At 36.8% G+C, this 18,256-nt stretch overlaps 1 protein-coding gene across 6 annotated transcripts in view; it reads right to left on the bottom strand.

The window, feature by feature from the left end:
* Nucleotides 1-809: 809 nt before the first annotated feature.
* Nucleotides 810-18,256, bottom strand: part of RALGPS2 (Ral GEF with PH domain and SH3 binding motif 2) — a 155,333-nt gene continuing 137,886 nt past the window's right edge. For 4 of the 6 annotated variants that reach the window (XM_081824675.1, XM_081824674.1, XM_031029019.2 and 1 more), the window contains 4 exons: nucleotides 17,392-17,484; nucleotides 11,237-11,342; nucleotides 8,997-9,088; nucleotides 810-6,400 (listed from right to left, as the gene is read on the bottom strand). In XM_081824675.1, coding sequence (XP_081680801.1) covers nucleotides 6,371-6,400; nucleotides 8,997-9,088; nucleotides 11,237-11,342; nucleotides 17,392-17,484 — 321 coding nt within the window. In that variant the 3' untranslated portion in view covers nucleotides 810-6,370. The other 2 variants (XM_081824673.1, XM_031029020.2) reach the window with 2 other exon arrangements.

The following is an 18,256-nucleotide window of genomic DNA, read 5'->3' as shown; positions in this document are numbered from 1 at the left end:
TGAAATACTGAATTACCAAAATGTGACACACACACAAAGTGAGCAAGTACTGTTGCAAAAATGGCGCCGACGAACGTGTGCGAAGCAGGGTTGCCACAAACCTTTGGTTTGTAAAAAATACGGTATCTTTGAAGTGCAAATATGCTTGTCCTGGCTCAAAGACAAACTACTAATGAAAGAGAAAAGGGAACCCAGAAACTGAGCATGCACCTATGGAAAGCTCCCGCCAGACAAAGATGGCGTTGTGTGAAGTAAAGACAGGTTGACCCCATCGGAGAATTGTCACTCTCTTTTGGTTCCAATATAGGGACACTGAAATTTTCAAAGGCCGTTAGAGAGGTGAGAAAACTGTTGAAAACCAGTTCTTAGAGGCAAGCTCATGTGGAATTCTTAGGGCATAACCAACACCTCAGCCAACGACTTATAGGAGGAGACTCAACACAGCTATTTCTGTACTTCTTACAATTTAATGTCATGTCTTAGAATCTACGAAATACAGTACATATTAGCAAAGAAGGCCTCTTTGGGGACTGCTCTTATCACACCATATACTTGGGAGTGGGGAGATGAAGTTGGAAATACTGGGCCCATGACTCCTATTCCTCCAGACCCCATCAGTCACCATGCCAGAGCACATCCTCGATCCAGGACAGGGAAGAGCAACTGAAGTGTACCCAGAAAGAAGCTTCCTGTGCCAACAAAAACCTTGTCCACTAGTTTAGAATGAGAAAAAGATCAAGTTAGAGCACTTATTTAAAAGTTAATGATAAAAACGTAAATATGGCAACAAATCATCCCCACGCAATCTGTATTGTTAAGTAATTTATTTCAATAGAAATATTTCAGAAAACTGTACTTAAATTCATTTTAAGTTAGCTTATGCAAACACACTGAAGATCTCACACTCACATTTGCATATTACACAGAAATAATAAGTGAGAGAGGAACCAAGCTGCACATCACTCAGGGAGGTCATAGTGCAATTGAGTGCTTCATCATTAGAGTACCTCAGGTTAACTGGGATAAAGAAGAAGAAAAATGGCTTGTGTTTTCCTGTATATTATCATCATTGGATATTTACCCCCACAGATGTTTATCTCCTTTAGATTATCTTGTGAACGAGTTCCCCACCACCTCCCCACACATACACACTTCAGTGGGCTGTAAAACAGTAAATTTGTCAGTGATTAAGATATAGAAACTCTTTGAGAGTCTGGTGACATAATAAATCAGCTACTGTGTCAGACCTGGTAAGTCAATAGTTATTGGACTATATTTGTGAATAGTCCTAATAGGTGATGTTATCTTTAGGGGAAACTGAATACTTGTTACCTGGTATCTAAAAAGCACAGGTAATACTTATGAAATTTTCAGCTGGTCTATTAAAAAAAAAAGTTCAATCCTTTCAAAGCACTCTATGCATTCCATTCCTTTAATTCCATCACCATTTTGCAGGCCAAATGACTAGAAGGAATATTTAAATTCTGCTAATAACCCTCAAGGATCAGTCAACCCTTCATTTGGCTTTAAAGACTAAGTCTACTTCCCTATTCTGGAACATACTGGCCCTTAAAAAATGTGAAAATAGCATCCTGACTCAGTTGAACAGTAGTTTCAGATCTTGCAAGGGTCTCAGAGAAGCAAAATGTTTCCAAGTTTTGTTTTGACTAAGAAAGCTAGTGTAGTCTCTTAGCTTCCCTCAAAATTTATATATTGGAGTTGTTTTCACTTTCCTTCCATAATATTTCCAAGGAAACAGTATCTGGTAGGTTAAGTGACTGCCTGTTTGTTCTGAGTCTTACTTAAATATAAGAATGAACCAATCTAAATCTCATTTTTGGTCAAGTCCCATTACAAGATTTCAGCAGCTTTAATAAGACCCCAACAAATCTTTCTGGCTGTAATGTATTCTTTTAGGGATTTTCTGAAAGGCCTTATAATTAAATCGATGCTCAAAACATCATCATCAACAACACAACATAAAAACAAACTCAGCTGGATGGACGCTCTTCAAAACTGTTCTAAAAAATGCTCATCTAAAGGTTGATCTGGGTGGGTTTATTTTTAATCTCCTACCCCGGCAGAAGAGGAGCAGGGAGGGAGCTTGTCTGAACAGACTCAGGACCTGGGAGGGCTGTAACAATGACCTGGAGGCTATCTGTAGACTCTGTGCTCTCTTACACTTGCTGGGACAAAGAGTAAGAAAGAGTAAGCTGGTGGAGAGAAGGATAGCACACACTCCTGACATAAGAGGAGTAAGAGGGCAAATGATTATCATCATACTCAATGCCCTAAAATTGGTCTTCAAATTGTTAAGGCACTGACCAAATTTTCCCCACACTACAACTTGAGATACTGGTGTAGTGAAATTCCTTTCAATAACTGTAAGAGTTTGCACGCACAGATCTTTCATCAGAATCCTCTAAATGGAAAAAAAAAGAGTCACTTTAGTTACAAGCCATTTTTAGGGGAGCAGGACCAAAAAGGACTTCCTTAGATCATTTTGAGAAGGTTGACTTCACGTGAAAATAATGCTCATCAATGTGATTAAGTAACAGTGTATCTCGAAGCTTAGAAAAAAACAGAATACCACTCTGGCTGTAAAATCATAAATTTACTATGTTTGAAAAAAGTAGTACAAAAGGAGAGAGAAAATGAAAGCAAGCCCTAGAAGGTCACTGAAAAGACCAGGCAAACCTCACCACGTGCTCTGTACTGTCTGCTTGTGCAACAGCAGCACCACGGTTCCACTGGGGCCCCGGGCGAGCTCATCTTCACTTTCAAAAAGGGATCCAAGGATTTCAAAAGCCTCTGAAGCAGAGGATTTCTTTTATTAAAGATTATCTCTTGGAAGCAACACTGCTCCTCCTTGTTGGCACAAGGAGGTAATATGGTGGTTTAAAGACTGGGTGGAAAGGAATGTGCCTCAGAAAACAAGAAAGAAATCAACAGTGGATATATTCTTTTAAAAAGTTAATGGATGAAGTCTACTATTATTATGGATTTCCAATGAATGCCTTATAGTTTTGTTTTCAGTTGGAAAGGTGTATAGCTTACGGGTTTAAGCTCAGAAGACTTCCGAGCTCATGTGGCCAGGTATATTCTAGTAATCCCAGGGCCCCCAGGTTCAGCTAATCCGTGGAGTACGTACACCACAGACTGCGACCATTTGCCCCTCTGTAACCACAGTGCTCCTTGGGCTCTTCTGGAAGGCATTTCTAGAAGAGGAATAAAGCCACTTATAAAAACCTGGGAGCGATGAATCCCCTAACTCTTGACATATGCCATTTTCTACACAGAAAAACAAATTGTCCTTGAAGCACATACCCAGGGAGAAAAAAAAAAAATCAAATTGTTTGGATCCCTTTTTGTAATGTTTATACAAATAATATTTACATAGTGAAGAAAACGCTATAGAAAGGTGTGTTTGATCAGTTCTCTTTCAATTCTTATAGTCTGGAGATTACAGTAAAAACAGTATCTTTGAAAAAAATAAAGCAAAGGCCAAACACAGAGGGGGCATGAAACCAAAACTAGTGCTCTGAAGGTCATTATTATGCAGTTCTTTTTATAGGTGTATTTTTAAAACTGATGTTACTTCTGTATGAAAAATAAGCATCCAGGTTCAAATAAACTGAAATAAATGAGATGTGTCTCAAACCGTATTTTGGCTAGTATTATATACTACTACACCAGGCCGTATAAATGCCAATATTTATGCTTCTCATAAACTAGCTTAAATTTAAATTATAATGGCATTGCTAATGAGTTGTTCTTGGCTAGGAGAGAAACAAATGAGCTTAATATTGATAGAAATTTCAAGCTTTTGAGTCACTAATTTACTAATTTATTAAGCATAAGCTTAATAAGAGGAAAAAATTTCAACTTCCTACTAATAAACTACCTAAATATTTAATATATTTTGGTGACCTATTTTCTTTGCTTGAATTATTACATCATTTGGTGAATTACAGATCAAATAATTCACCTATGCAATTTCAATTCACTTCTCTCACTGGTTTCCATTTGTTTCAAATGCTAAAATCATCTTCAAAAGCAACGTCTAATCTTTTGAATAGACAGATTTGAAGAGAGAACAATGTCTACTTCTACTGTACAGTTGTGTTAAGAGTTTCGCTCAGTCAGAGGCCACAATTCTACATAGGGACTATTCACCAAATTTGAACACTATTCTTTCCCTGTGCACGTATCCCGTAATGTTAGAGCTGAAGTATCAAACACATCTTCCAGTTCAGCTCTCTCTTTGGCAAAACTGTGATGTCAGGCTCTGACTTCTAGTTGCGAATCTCCTCAAATATGGTACAATGTATCTACTTTAGCTTATTTATGACAAACAAAACAGTAATAAAAAATCCACAGGGTTCTCATCCACAGAATTTTTTAAAAAGCACATACACTGTTAAAAACACTTATTTCTGAAGAGAAATACACAAATTAAGGAATTTTAGAAGATGTAAAACAAAAGAAAGATGTGCAAGGTCTATATAGTAATACTGCTGGCGACGCAGGTGGTGTCTATGTACCCAACGTGGGTTAAGCTTGGGAGATCATTAATTGAAAAATCACTAAGCACAGGCAGCATTTTGCCCTCTCCAGCCCATGTCACTTTCCACAAAACCAGAAATAATGGTATTTCTAACTGTGCTATATGAGAAAAATACCTGAACTCTTAACATCCTTTCCAAAAGCTCTTCTATTTTCCTTTGGATAGACTTTTAGCTAATGATTCTGTGAGCAATATTTTCTATTTAAGTTTCAAGGCTTCAAGATGATTAAAAAAAAAGTATGAAATTCTCTAAGAATGCAAATGTAAGAAATTTTATGTGAGGCCCGAAGTATTACAAGTTTATTGGAAGAGATCAGTCAAAAAGAGTTTCTTCCTCTGGGCCACTGCTAAAATATAGGATGCCCCATGAGTTTCTAACATCTAACACACAGTCTTTGTTCAAGTGCCATTTTTTGTTAAAACTCTAAGGCAGCTCACCTTTAAACCTTTTTTTTTTTTTTTCTTCTTGCAATTCAACATTTATTCTGGAAATTAAATGCACTGTTGCATGGAAGAGCTCTCCCAAAACAGCTTGGTCTACCACTGACAGAATATGGTTTCATGGCCAGGACCTACAGTACGTTTTCAGAAAAGTGTTTTGTAATAAAGGAAAGTTACATAAGAAGGGAAGTTTTGATACTTAAGATTCCCAGAATCTCAATCTTTCACCCTTTTCCCTTTTAAAATTATTTTCTGTGACTTATAATAAAATACATACACACATACATATGCGGAAGCTCTTTTAAACAAATGTAATCCTGACTCTCATACTTAACAAAAATAACGAAAATGAGTAATAAAAAAAATAACTGGCATTGTGTACATGAAACACTGTAAGAGAAAATATCCTGATGAAGTATCAGTATATCATCTTGATGACAAAAGTCACCAGAGACTGGTAGAAGGGATAATTCAATTCACTTGAAAAAAAATGTAATTACTGTAAAATCTCAGAAAAGTTTAGGTTGGGATTACGGTTCTTTCCTAAGCAGATCTGTGGTCCAACAATGAATTCATATAGAAGGCTAAATTTTAAATCCAGTTAAAAACAACCATGCTTTCTGGAGCCCACTTGAAAAGAGTGTCTGGAATAGGAGCGCTCAGCCTTCATGCCTCCTGCAAGAAATGATGCTCCCCACCCAGAACTCAATTTCCGAAGTTTAGTGTTTAAGAAAAATCTCCCCTCATTCGAAACAACCCCCGCCCCCAATCCCAAACGAACCCCAACAACTCACATTATGAACATGTCTAATCCCGAAACTCTTGCCGTGGGAGAGCCAGGGAGGCTGCAGATGACCGGGAGCGGAGAAGCCCCCCGGGGCAGGCGGAGCATCTTCACACCTCCTTTCTACACCAGCCCCTCACATAACTCATAAGAAAGATGTTTTCCTTTTTAAAGTGTGTCTAAAAAAAGGAGATTCCCCCCTCCAAAATTAGTACAAAGTTAAAAGAAACGCAAATGGGCTACGATCTATTCCAAGCACAGCACCGCCAGAAGATGCACACACACTATTTGGTGCTTCATGTTGGTTTTCCTTTCGTTCGTTTAAGGCAGTGGTTTCCGCAGGTCAGTTCAGAGAAAAGCAGCGCGGTCCATGGCAGTTTGTTTAGTGACTCCAATGTGTTCTCTGGGAATATCTCACTTCATTCCCTGAAATTAGTGCTTTTTTTGGTTCAGAACTCCAAAGGCTTGAGACGCAGCCTCTGGGCTCCTCCTGGCCCAGAACTGGCTCAGCTGGCACTCGCGTCACCTCCTCACTCTCACTTAGGGGTGATAGTTCACCTCGCTTCTTTCTTAGGCTTCTACTCAAAAGTCATCAAGTTTGTAGGAACCTTAAAAATATAAGCAGTACAAAACTGACAGTATTTAAAAGTTGCTTTTCAAAGTACTATTTCTTATCTTTCTTCATCATTTTAAGCCCAGATACTTTTTAAAGAAGTAATTTGCCAGAAGGTACTGCAATCATTTATGAATAATGAATAAAATATGCTAGAACATTTTTGAGAAAATCAGTTAATACTCTCTTTCCAGAAAACTGAAATTGGAATGGGAGAAAGGGCGGAGACGGTATCTTTCTTGTCCAACACAGGGTGCTCAGCAGATGTCCGCTGAGTGAGCAAACGAACAAGAAAAGAAGTGTGGCTCTAGTTAGGGGGACACTCTGACAAACATACTTATCGTCTATTTTCTCAGTCTCTGTTTTACCAGGAATTCCTACATGCACATTTTTAAATCCAGCATGGATAATTTTATAATGAACATTACTAAGAATTTCTTTGTGAAATCATCATGAAAGTAAGTATGAAAGAATAAAACTCATCGTTAGATAAATTCTGATCTGACACTTGGTGACTGAAAAATCAACAGGTTATATAATAGTTTGAGGCTTATAGACTGGTTCAAGTTTAATTTGATTCCTTATAGAAATCAACAATAAGACATGAAGTCCACATTGTAGTGAGGAGAAATTCCACAAGAATTCTTTGAAATATAAGTATATTTTGTTTTTGAAAATCAGCTGATGAGTCCTCTAGACAAGGACTAAAGAGGGTTTCACCATGTTAAAAAAAAACTCTTAACCCTTACTGTTTTCTGAAGTTGTGCTGGGAGAGATATTCTCACTTCAGTGGTCATTTCTCTGTCCTTTAAAACAGCTTAACAGCTATCACTTTAGTAATCTTTTTCTGAAAACCTAGAATATTCAAGAAAAAGGGGAGGGGGAGTCTCTTATATGTGTCACCTTCTGAATGAAAAGATCTTTAATAATACAATCATAATTGAATCATAAATCAAATACAATACAAATGCTCAAGTGCTTAAAGTATAAATTCTCAGGTCTGGTTATAAGAAACCCATGTTTAAATAAAGTATAAGTTCATTTCCTCCTAAGTTCCTTGAATATGATTTAAGGTATTATACTTGAGTGAATCAGAGGCTTCTACCAAAAATTTTCACATTTCACAGCTTCTATTTATATATTTGCTACTACTCTGATTCTCCCAGTACAGAAAGAAACAAATAAAACCCACTTATACACATTTGGTTGACTTGTTCACCTTTATGTTGGTATGTATACACTGTCTAGATTAATCTTGAAATCTGAGATTAAAAAAAAAAAAAGACAATACTTTAAGCACACTTAAAGAATGTAAGTTGAGTTGCACATAAGCTTAGTCTAATCACTCTGTCCCAGGCCCTAACTTGACAAAGGCAAGAAAGTAGTCTGTTCTATGGCGTTTCATGCCCTTAGTGGAGGGTGCTAAAAATGATACCAAATACTGATATCAGTCTTTCATATATATATTTGAAATAAAAATTCTAAGGGAACAAAGCCTATTCTAACAATATTTAAAAAGAATGGACCTAAAGATAAAGACATTTGCTTGTTTGACCCTGTGTAGGTCATTTAGCATTTCTGAGACTAGTTTCTTCCTTTATCAAAAAAGGGGTAAAACTCTGGTCCTGACAGCACAGGGTGAAAAATACTTTTAATAAGTGATATAAACTTATATGGTGTATTGTATTATTCACAATTAGCTACGGATAACACTTAACTGTACACTTCTGAATTTCAGTACCTGAAATCAATGGTCTTCAAATATATTCAACTAAAAACTGGCCTACAAAAAGTCTACACATATTTCCATAACTGCAGTTATGTTTATTTTACGTCTGTTCTACCAATCCGTGGCTCAACTTTAGATCTGCAACAGGGTTTGGGGAAAACAACACCATGGCTTCATTTCTCCTCTGCAGCTGAAAGCCTTTGAATTAGACCATCTTTGTTTCAGTGAAATAAAAACAAACAGATCCAAATGGCTCTGGGTTTTGCTGCAACCACAGGAACCTACTCAGGTTATTAACAGAATAACGATGAATCAGAATAATGTTTATTAAAGTGCCATCTAAGTTTTACGCCCCTGGAGCTCTATTTCTTTGCCTCTCACTATTTTCTACCGACATGGGCAACATTTGCCTCTTTTGAACACCTTAAGCTCCTTCCAGCTTCAGGACCTTTGAACTTGCTGTGCCCTCCAGCAGACCTTAATCTTCACATGGCTGTTCCTTCTTGTCACTCACGTCAATGTCTTTGGGGAGATCTCTGCTGCCCACTCTTATTTATTTAAAGTTGTGTCTACTCTCATCACTCTGTATCACATAATTCTATTTTGTTTTCCATATATATGTATGTATATATAGTTCTGTATATAGTTTTCAGCATTTGAAATTTTATTTGTTCATTATTTTATTGACTATCTCCTCACTAAAATGTGGACTTCATACTTGCCGACCGCTGTAAGAAAAAGAATAAAAACAGTATAATTTTCCTTCTTCATTCATAAAATTAGTCTGTTTACTTCCCTTGGAACTCTTTTAAATACAGTCCCAAGCGACGGACCATCCTGAGGACCGAGAGACACTGCTCACCTGCTGCTTGTTGCTTTGGCAAGCTGCGCTCAAATGCTTGAACCACAGCATCGCGTTCATTCTGTTGCCAGCTTGAAACTTGTATGAGTTTCCTAAAGTTATTAAAAACAAGGGGAAAATGATAAAATTTTAAGGACTCTGACATATAATAATTCAGTCATATATCAAAGAGCAAAATGAAACATGACTAGAATTCTCAGTTTCAGAATTCTCTGTCTCTAGCACCTGATTTTCTAATACGAATAAAAAGAAGAGTTCTCAATGCTATGCTCACATGGTATCATTTATTCAGAAAGTCACCGTTTTGCTGCTTATGAATTGGAAGAGAAGTATTCTTGTCTCCTTAAATATTCTTTAGAGGAAAGTATACTTAAATAAAAGAATCGTTTGGCTCCCCTAGATTTGTATGTGGGACTGAGTACAGAATATGTTAATATTAAGTTTTTACGAGCAAAATGCTTTAACACGTTTAACATTTAAACATTAGGTATGTAATATGATTAAGGATCAATATCAACCATGCTTTTAGGTGTTAGTTACGTTTGCTGAAATTATCACGGATTTCTGGGTCTACTGAGGGATTTCTGGGAAAATCTAAAGACTCACTGATTCCTCTTTTAGAAAATTAGAAACTCATCCGTGTTGTGTATATTTAGAACTTATGTTGACTAATTCAAGATTGACACATAATAGATAAATCTTATATGGTTGTATGTATTAAGGTGATAAACTGAAAAAACAAAGGATTCATGTACTGAAGGCTGCCCTAAGTTGAGCTTTATTCCCTTTTTTCATTGACCTAAGTTTTTATTTCCCAATTTGTATCGAATTCTACTCTCTCCTTTATAACTGCATTCAACAGCCCAAGAGTCTGACCTTTCTTTAGGCATGACAGAGCTTTCCTTTGAGACTGGAACACTCAGAGAACTTTTTTACTTTCAGAAGCAACAGTTTCGTCACCAATGTTTCATGTTAAATAATACTGTTTTACTTACTGAACTCAGATGTGGACATTAGAGCAATCTGAATTGAAGGCGTATCTACAATTAAGCTGGCCATAGCTGCCATTTATCTACTTTCTCCTCCCCCTCCGAAAGACCATTTGTACAAATGTTACAAAAACCTTGGTTACTTGGAAAGAGTCCCATCAAGCTACACTAGGGAAACTGAAAGAAAATAAAATGTTAACTAAGCCCAGTGAAAATGATCTCCTTAAAACGTAATTTTATGAATAATGCCTTTGGGATTTGGGGTTGGGACAGGGACTCCTAATTCAGAATGCTGAGCAGGGAGTTCTTACTCTGTAAGTCAATCTAGTTCATCTCAAAATGAGACATTTTCCTACTATTATTTTTTTTCCGTATCCAATATATTTGCTTAAGTTTTCACTTAAAATGCTGTAATATCCTAAAAGTGGAATATCTGTTGCTATAAAATACATTCTGAATAGAGGTGAAAATATAACTGTACAGTCAATAAACAGAATTTCGGTGGTGAGTTGCTGCAGTGGCAGATTCTGGGCAGAGAGGAAAGAATTTCCCGTCTGGCTCCCTCTGAGGTGCTTATCAACATGCAGGAAGAGCAGCAATCATGTCAGGCTGCGTTCCGACGGCCACCTGCGGCCTCCACTAGAGATACACAGGGTCTGATTCTACACGGCCCACCCTCCAACTTCTCTGATCCACTTAAAAAACTCCACTGGTCAAGAGTCAATCATTTCCTTCATAAGCCTCTCTCAATATTGTAAGCAAAGTATTCATTATGAATTATACTTATTTGGAAAGCGATAGGAGTTAAATAACATATTAACCTCATTAAAAATAATGGACTAAAAATCATTTAGAGGAAAACCTCTGCCACATTCAGAACTTAAGCATAACAATTTATTTGAGGGTATAGATGAAGGGGTACTACATATATAGCAGATGTCTGAGGCTTTAAAGTAACTGATTCTCCAGTTCCTCCTTCCCTCCCTCTCTGCCTGGTTCTTAGCTCCTTAAGGATTACCTGGGCTTTTAATTTCAAGCTTATGCCCATGCAGCAAAGAAAATATGCTTATAACAGATATTGATACCAGAAATATTGATATCATTACTCTACATTATGAGACAGAATTATTTCCCAAGAGACAAAACTACAAAAACATGTTCCTGGTCAAGTATTCTAGTTAAACTATGTTTGGACCAACTGAACGTTATGTACTCGCAATACCTTAAACCCTAGATATGCTAATGATTCACCTTTCTCAGAGTCAGTCAGCAAGAAGAGATCTGGGTGTTCTGGGTCATCAGCCATCATCACCATCCATCCTACCACAGATACGTTCTTATTTGATGTTGATTTGAACTGAGAGATAAAAAGATCATTAATGGAAACACAAAATTTATGGCTCATCCTAAGCAAAAATTAAGGATAAGCATATTTTCAGTTTCTCCCGTGAGAGATAATATTTGTGACTTCATGTTGGTTGAGTCTGCTCACAGCCTTTTACTTACTACTAAATTCTATTTAGGCATGCCCTCTTTAGACAGTCTCCTACTCTTCAGATCCTTCCTAGCTTCAACTCTTCATCAAAACCTGTCCAAAGTCTTGATTCCCAAAAAAGCATGATCTGTCGTTGGATCTGATAAATTCATCTCTGTGGGTTTTTTCTGTTCCTTACTACACTCCCCCGAACCCCTCCCTTATTAGGAAACACACCTACATTTTAATAGAGGTGTTATCTTTTTTTACCCAGCTTTATTGAGATATAATTAACATATAACACAGCGTAAGTAAAGTATACAATGTAATAGGGGTATTACCTGAAACCTCATGATTTACTAAACCAGCAGTGCTATTTTTTTTTTTTTTTTAAGTAGGCTCCATGCCCAGCATGGAGCCCAACACGGGGCTTGAACTCATGACCCTGAGATCATGAGTGAGCTGAGATCAAGAGCTGGATGCTCAACCGACTGAGTCACCCTGGTGACCCAGACAATTCTTAATAATATATTCTTACTTGTATTTCTAAAAAAAGGTATTCTTAGTATGCTTGTTACTTTTCTATTCTTTTTTTTTTAAGTTAAACTTGAAATAAATGTAATGAAAAAAAGGGCTGTTAGAAAAGAATGGAAAATTAGGTTAATTTCATTCGTGACCATAAATGGAAAAATGTTAAATAAAATACTGGTGTATAAAAAAGCTGATAGGGGTGTCTGGGTAGTGCAGTTGGTCGAGTGTCTGACTCTTGGTTTCTGCTCAGGTCGTGATCTCATGGTCGTGAGACAGAGCCCCACGTTGGGCTCCACGCTCAGCATGGAGTCTGCCCGAGATTCTCTCTCTCCCTCTGCCCCTCCTGCTCATGCTCTCTCTTGCTCTCTAAAATAAATAAATCTTAAAAAAAAAAAGTTGATATGAGATGACCAATCTGGATTTATCCGAGGAATGTGAGGTTGGTTTAATGTTAGAAATCAACCAATGCAACTAAGTTGGGTTTATTTCAAGAAAGCAAGATTAGTTCAATCAAGTTCAAAAATTATTTTTTTAACTTCAGAAAAATTATTAAACTAAATCACCATATTAACAGATTAAGAAAGAAAAAAATACATTCAACTCAGTTTACCCAACAAGCTTTTGCTAAAATATAATGTATATTTGTGACAGACTAGGAATAGAAGGGAACTTCCTAATTCAATAAAGAGTAACCACCAAGCAAACAAACAAAACCTACACAAAAACCAAACCAAAATAACGCAGGAAAGATGACAAAAAAAAAAAAAAAAAAAAAAAAGACAGCCCAAAATCAAAACCCTACCACACACACTCAAGGGTAAAATGCTAAAAACATTTCAAAATCAGTATCAAGACAAGGATGCCTATCATTGCTACTTCCATTCAACACAGAATTTGAAGAGATAGTCAGCTTAATAGGGTAACAAAAAGGAAATAAAAGGTGTAAGAGTAAGGAAGAAATAAAACTGCCATTACTCATGGACAAAGAAAATCCACTCACATCTACCAAATTAATAAGAATGATGAGCAAAGACACTTGGAAAAGATCAGTATGAAAATCAACTGTAATTCTATACACGAGAACTATAAAAGTCATTTATAAGAGGGGTATCTAGCAATACATGCGACAAAAAATATACAGAAGTAGAACCCATAAAAGGCATCCAAGACATAAAACAATGAAGAAATACCATGAGATGAAGAAAAAGGTTTGATTTGTAAAGATGTCAATTCTCTCTAAATTGATTTATATAGATTCAGTGTCATTTCAATAAAAATTTCAGTAGGATTTTACGGAACTTGAGAAGCTGATTCTAAAATTTATATACAAGAGCGAAGGAGCAGAAATAGGCAATACACTCCTGGGAAGAGTTAGTCAGGACCTGCCCTAATACACATCAAGACTCACAGAGCTACAGTAATTGAGACCATGGGCTACAGGACAGGGACAAACAGACAGGGTGATGAAAGTCAAGAGAGCCATCTGGGCGTAGAGACGCAAATTTGTATGACAAGAGTGGACTCTGCAGACTGATGAAGGAAGAATGAACTGTTCAATAAATGATGCCAGGAAAATTGGTTATCCACGCAGAAAAATCAAGAAAACAAATGCCTGACCTTTCTCTATGCATTTACACCAAAGACTTTGATGCTGTTGGTTTTCATATACAGCTGACCCTTGAACAACATGGGTTTTAACTATGCAGGTCTACTTAAAATGCCGATTTTTTTGGATAAATACATTACAGTGTCTTTTTTTTCTTATGCTTTTCTTAACATTTTTTCTAGCTTACTTTATTGTAATAATACATCATACAATACATATACAAAATGTGTCAACCAACTGTTTATGTTATTGGTAAAGCTTTTGATCAGTAGTAGGCTATTGGTAGTTAAGTTTTTGGGGAGTTGAAAGTTATACAGATTTTCAACTGCACAGGTGTGGGAGGGAGGTGGCGTAGGTACCTCTAACCTAGTTGTTCAAGGGTTCACTGTACTAATGGGGGCGTATTTGTACTCTTATAGTTTTCACTTATCAGTACTTCCTTATTGGTAAGTATTTTGAGTCTTTATAGATTTCTATTATAAACACTACAGGAATATTCTTCTACAGGAATTTTTGTGCACTTGTTCAAGGACTTCCACAGGACAGATTCTCAGATAAGGAATCACTGGTTATTATTAGGTTAAATACGGACTAGGACTGCCCACCACAAAAACAATACCAATTTAAATTTCTGCAAATCATGGATAATAGTCTATGTTTCCCTACACCATGGACAATGCTCTACTAACAATCTTCAAAATTTTTGCCTAATAGCAAAAAAGGGCATCTTCTTTAACCTGCATTTTTGATACCTAATAAGGTTGATCATCTTTTCATGTTTACTAGCCAATTATATTTCATCTTCTATTTATCTCCTCTTTCCCTTTTTCTAATGTCCTGTTTTATTCTGAGCTGTGGAAAGCTGTTAGTTTTGTTACAGATTTCTTTTCAAGCACAGTCTTGGTCTTTAAAAATTTAACTAATTGAATAGTATTTATTCACTCTTTACCATACAGCGATGGGTTCAAACATACCTCCAAAATTTTTTTTTTACAATGAATAAACTTCCAATAAAAAACATTTTTACAGTGAATGTTTTCATTTTAAAACATCCAAAAAGGGGCTCCTGGGTGGCTCAGTCGGTTAAGTGTCTGCCTTTGGCTCAGGTCAGGATTGAGCCCCATGTCTGGCTCCCTGCTCAGCGGGGAGTCTGCTTCTCCCTCTCCCGCTGCCCCTCCCCACCTTCACCCCGCCTGTGTTCTCCCTCTCAAATAAATAAATAAAATCTTAAAAAAGTCTAAAAATATAGACATAATAGGAGTCCCCCTTCGCTCTCCCCAGTTATTCTACCCTGCCAAGCCTATTCTGTTCCTCACAGGCAAAAAAAAATGTATGGAGAGTAATAAAACTTATAGGTTTGTAGGCTTCCAGATTTCTTCCTTCTGCATTTATAGACCTAAATGAACAGGTATATTTTCATTAGTAATTTTTTTTCCCTCCAGCTTTCAATTTTGAAAGGTTGAAACTACAAAGTTGAAAGAATGCCACAGTGGTTACCCACGAATCTACATTTTATGCATTTGCTTGATCTTTTTGAACTGCAGACATCATAAAACTGAGTCCTAAATATTTCAGCACATATAGCCTAAGAATATATTTCTATATAACCACAATATAAGTATCTAAGAAATTTAAGATACATCATTTTTTATAAAACCCATATTAAAATTTTTTCAATTGTCCCAATTATGACCTTTGTGGTTTAAAAAAAAAAAAAATTACCTCCAGAATTCAACTGAAGTACACATATTGCATTTACCTCTCAGATTCTTCAGTCTCTTTTAATCTATAACAGTCCTCCTGTCCGCCCCCACCCCCCGCCCCGCCCCATCTACCAAATTTTGGTCTTAAGAATCCAAGCCAGTTGTCTTGTAGAACGTCCCACAATCTGGATTTGATTGTTTCTTCATGATTAGATTCAGGTTAAACTTTTGGCAAGAACACTACATAGGTGGTGCTCTGTTTATAGAATACATTTTAATCCTTTATCTGTTGCTTATATATAGCCATTATTTTCTTCTAATAATATAATTTTGTTTGAAAATGATTTAAAAAAGTTTTCCTTTCACTGCTTTTAGTTCTGTGCCACATCTCAAAACTGATTCTATAATATTAACACGAGCCTGCCTCTCTACCCTCTATGTTGTTCTTGTAATTCCTTCTTTAACCCGAACAGTTTTAATTTAAGAAGATTAGGAATATAGTTCATTTCCTTGGCACTCAATTTGATTTCCTTACAACCCAGTATGCTCTAGTTTCATCTGGCTTCTTTCTAACTAAAGTTTAGGAAAAAATAAAAAATATTTAATTTTGAATAGCTACTTCTTTATAATCGTCAACTAAGTGAAACTGAGCCAAGCATCTCAAAGTGGCTATGTGAAAAGTTAACTGTATCTGAAGACAAAGGATTTAATTTAGCTATAGCAATCTTTTTTCCTCCCTTTGAGGATAGCAGTATTAATCAGAGGCAATTACTCTGCAAAATGTTTGGGTGGAACTAGTCTGTGTAACTCTGTTGGGTGTGTGAGTATTAGTCACTTTGACCAGAATACAAAAAACAGTCCTTTACCTCAATGTGAGGATTTTATCTAAACAACTGTAAAATAACAGTAGGCAAAAAAGCCAGAACTTCAGGGGCGCCTGAGGGCTCAGCTGGTTAAGTGTCTGACTCTTCATTTCAGCTCAGATCATGATTTCTGGGTTGTGGGATTATTGAGTCCCAGGTCAGGCCCTGATTCTCCCTCTTCCTCTGCCCCTCCCCCGCCCTTAAAAAAAAAAAAGCCAGAATTTGAGAATTTATATGATTCCATTCAGGTACGGTTCAAAAATGAAGCAATGCGTTGTTTAAGGAAACATATATGGTAAACTCTAAATTAGAGAAGAGCAAGGCAATGATTAATGTGAAATTCAGGACAATGACAGGTGTAGGTATGGCATGGAACGAAGGTTGATACTATTTTATGGCACTTACAACATTCATTTAAACCAACAACATACTCTTCTATAAGAATAAAGAAGAGCTTCTCTGAATTATGCAATGTCACTGGATAATTTATACATAGTAAAAGGACTCAATTTTTTTAGTGGATTACCTCTCCTTGGTATGGTAAACCACTTAATTTCACGGCAAAATACATGACTTAGAAATAAAATTCTTCTCAAGGGGATTTTATTAATGCAACATGGAAAATTTCTTCCTTTCAAAGACTGTATCACTAGCATATAAAAACAAAACAGCATGCAAAAGAGATTTATAGAAGATTCTACATTTGGAGAAAAGTGCATTGAGAGGCTTCTTCTAAGTAATATGCAACACAAAAAAGTGGACTAGAGTAAGCATAGTAACTATTATTCCTCTTCACTGTTGAGAAAAACCACTCCTGAGATTGAGGTGGCAAAGAACTTTAGATGATGGTCCCAATTTTTCACATTTTACAAATTATGAACTGAGACTCCAAAGCAGTAATTTTCAACTACTTTCTGAACAAGAAACCCAGACTTGGGAAGGTTTTGATGCCAAAATAGAGTGGGAATAAGCATTTTTGAGCTTTGATGGAAAAATAGCATTCAAAAAAAGAAACTCTAAATATGGAAGTTATTCCAAGACCTTCCCTGGAATGGTCTTACTAAATAAAAATAATTCTACCACAACACTCACACAAGGAATAGATGTTAAGAACTTCTGGAATAGAATATGGAAATGATCCAAATTGCTGCATTTCATCAGGACTACTTTCTTTACAACCATGAAGAGGGACTGAAACTCTGCTAGCAGTTCAGAGGAGGAATACTTACATGCTTTCTCTCTGTAGCTTTTAGAGATTTGGCAGCATAGTAAAAAAGCTGTGTCCCACACAGAGCTGCCCAATACTTTGTCCACGATGCCACCTGGAAAGACAAACACAGGAACATACTACCACCGGCTTCTCAGTTTCTTTACTTTCTTAGTGCTGATGACCTTTAGCTCCACTCCAGCCACCTTAGTCTAATCTTAGAGTTGAATCACTGCTGAAATCTTTATCTCCCACATTCCTGTCACTTCCACTGAATATGCTCTACTACTACTTTCATTCAGATAACTATTGGTTTTATCAAAACCCATACCCCTTTTTAACATTATCTACCCTTGCCGCTGCCTCCCCATCCTGTATCCTTCCTCTCCCTTCTTCATATTTAGCCAATACCACATGGTCCAGCACTATGGCCATTCCCTTCCAAATCCTTCAATCTCACTGTCCCTCTCTCCTGATAGAACCCTAGCCCTATTTAAATCTAACCATCTGATTACTTGGCACATTATAATAACCGAATATTGCTGGAGAAATCACACAATTGTGCCAACTGATAAAATTAGAACCAACAATCTCTTTAGAAATCAATAGTACTTCATTTTTACCCCATGAAGTCATTATCCTCTTTCTCTCTGGAGATAACCATTTCATTCCTTTTCAAAAACCCTAGGGGCGCCTGGGTGGCTCAGTCGTTAAGCGTCTGCCTTCGGCTCAGGTCATGATCCCAGGGTCCTGGGATCGAGTCCCACATCGGGCTCCCTCCTCGGGGGGAAGCCTGCTTCTCCCTCTCCCCTTCCCGCTGCTTGTGTTCCTGCTCTCGCTATCTCTGTCTCTGTCAAATAAATAAATAAAATCTTAAAAAAAAAAAA

This window comes from Leptonychotes weddellii, chromosome 6 (assembly GCF_054177405.1).
Source record: "Leptonychotes weddellii isolate Sample4059 chromosome 6, ASM5417740v2, whole genome shotgun sequence".
In the NCBI taxonomy this organism is placed as follows: Eukaryota; Metazoa; Chordata; class Mammalia; order Carnivora; family Phocidae; genus Leptonychotes; species Leptonychotes weddellii.
This window is presented reverse-complemented; position numbering and strand designations above follow the sequence as displayed.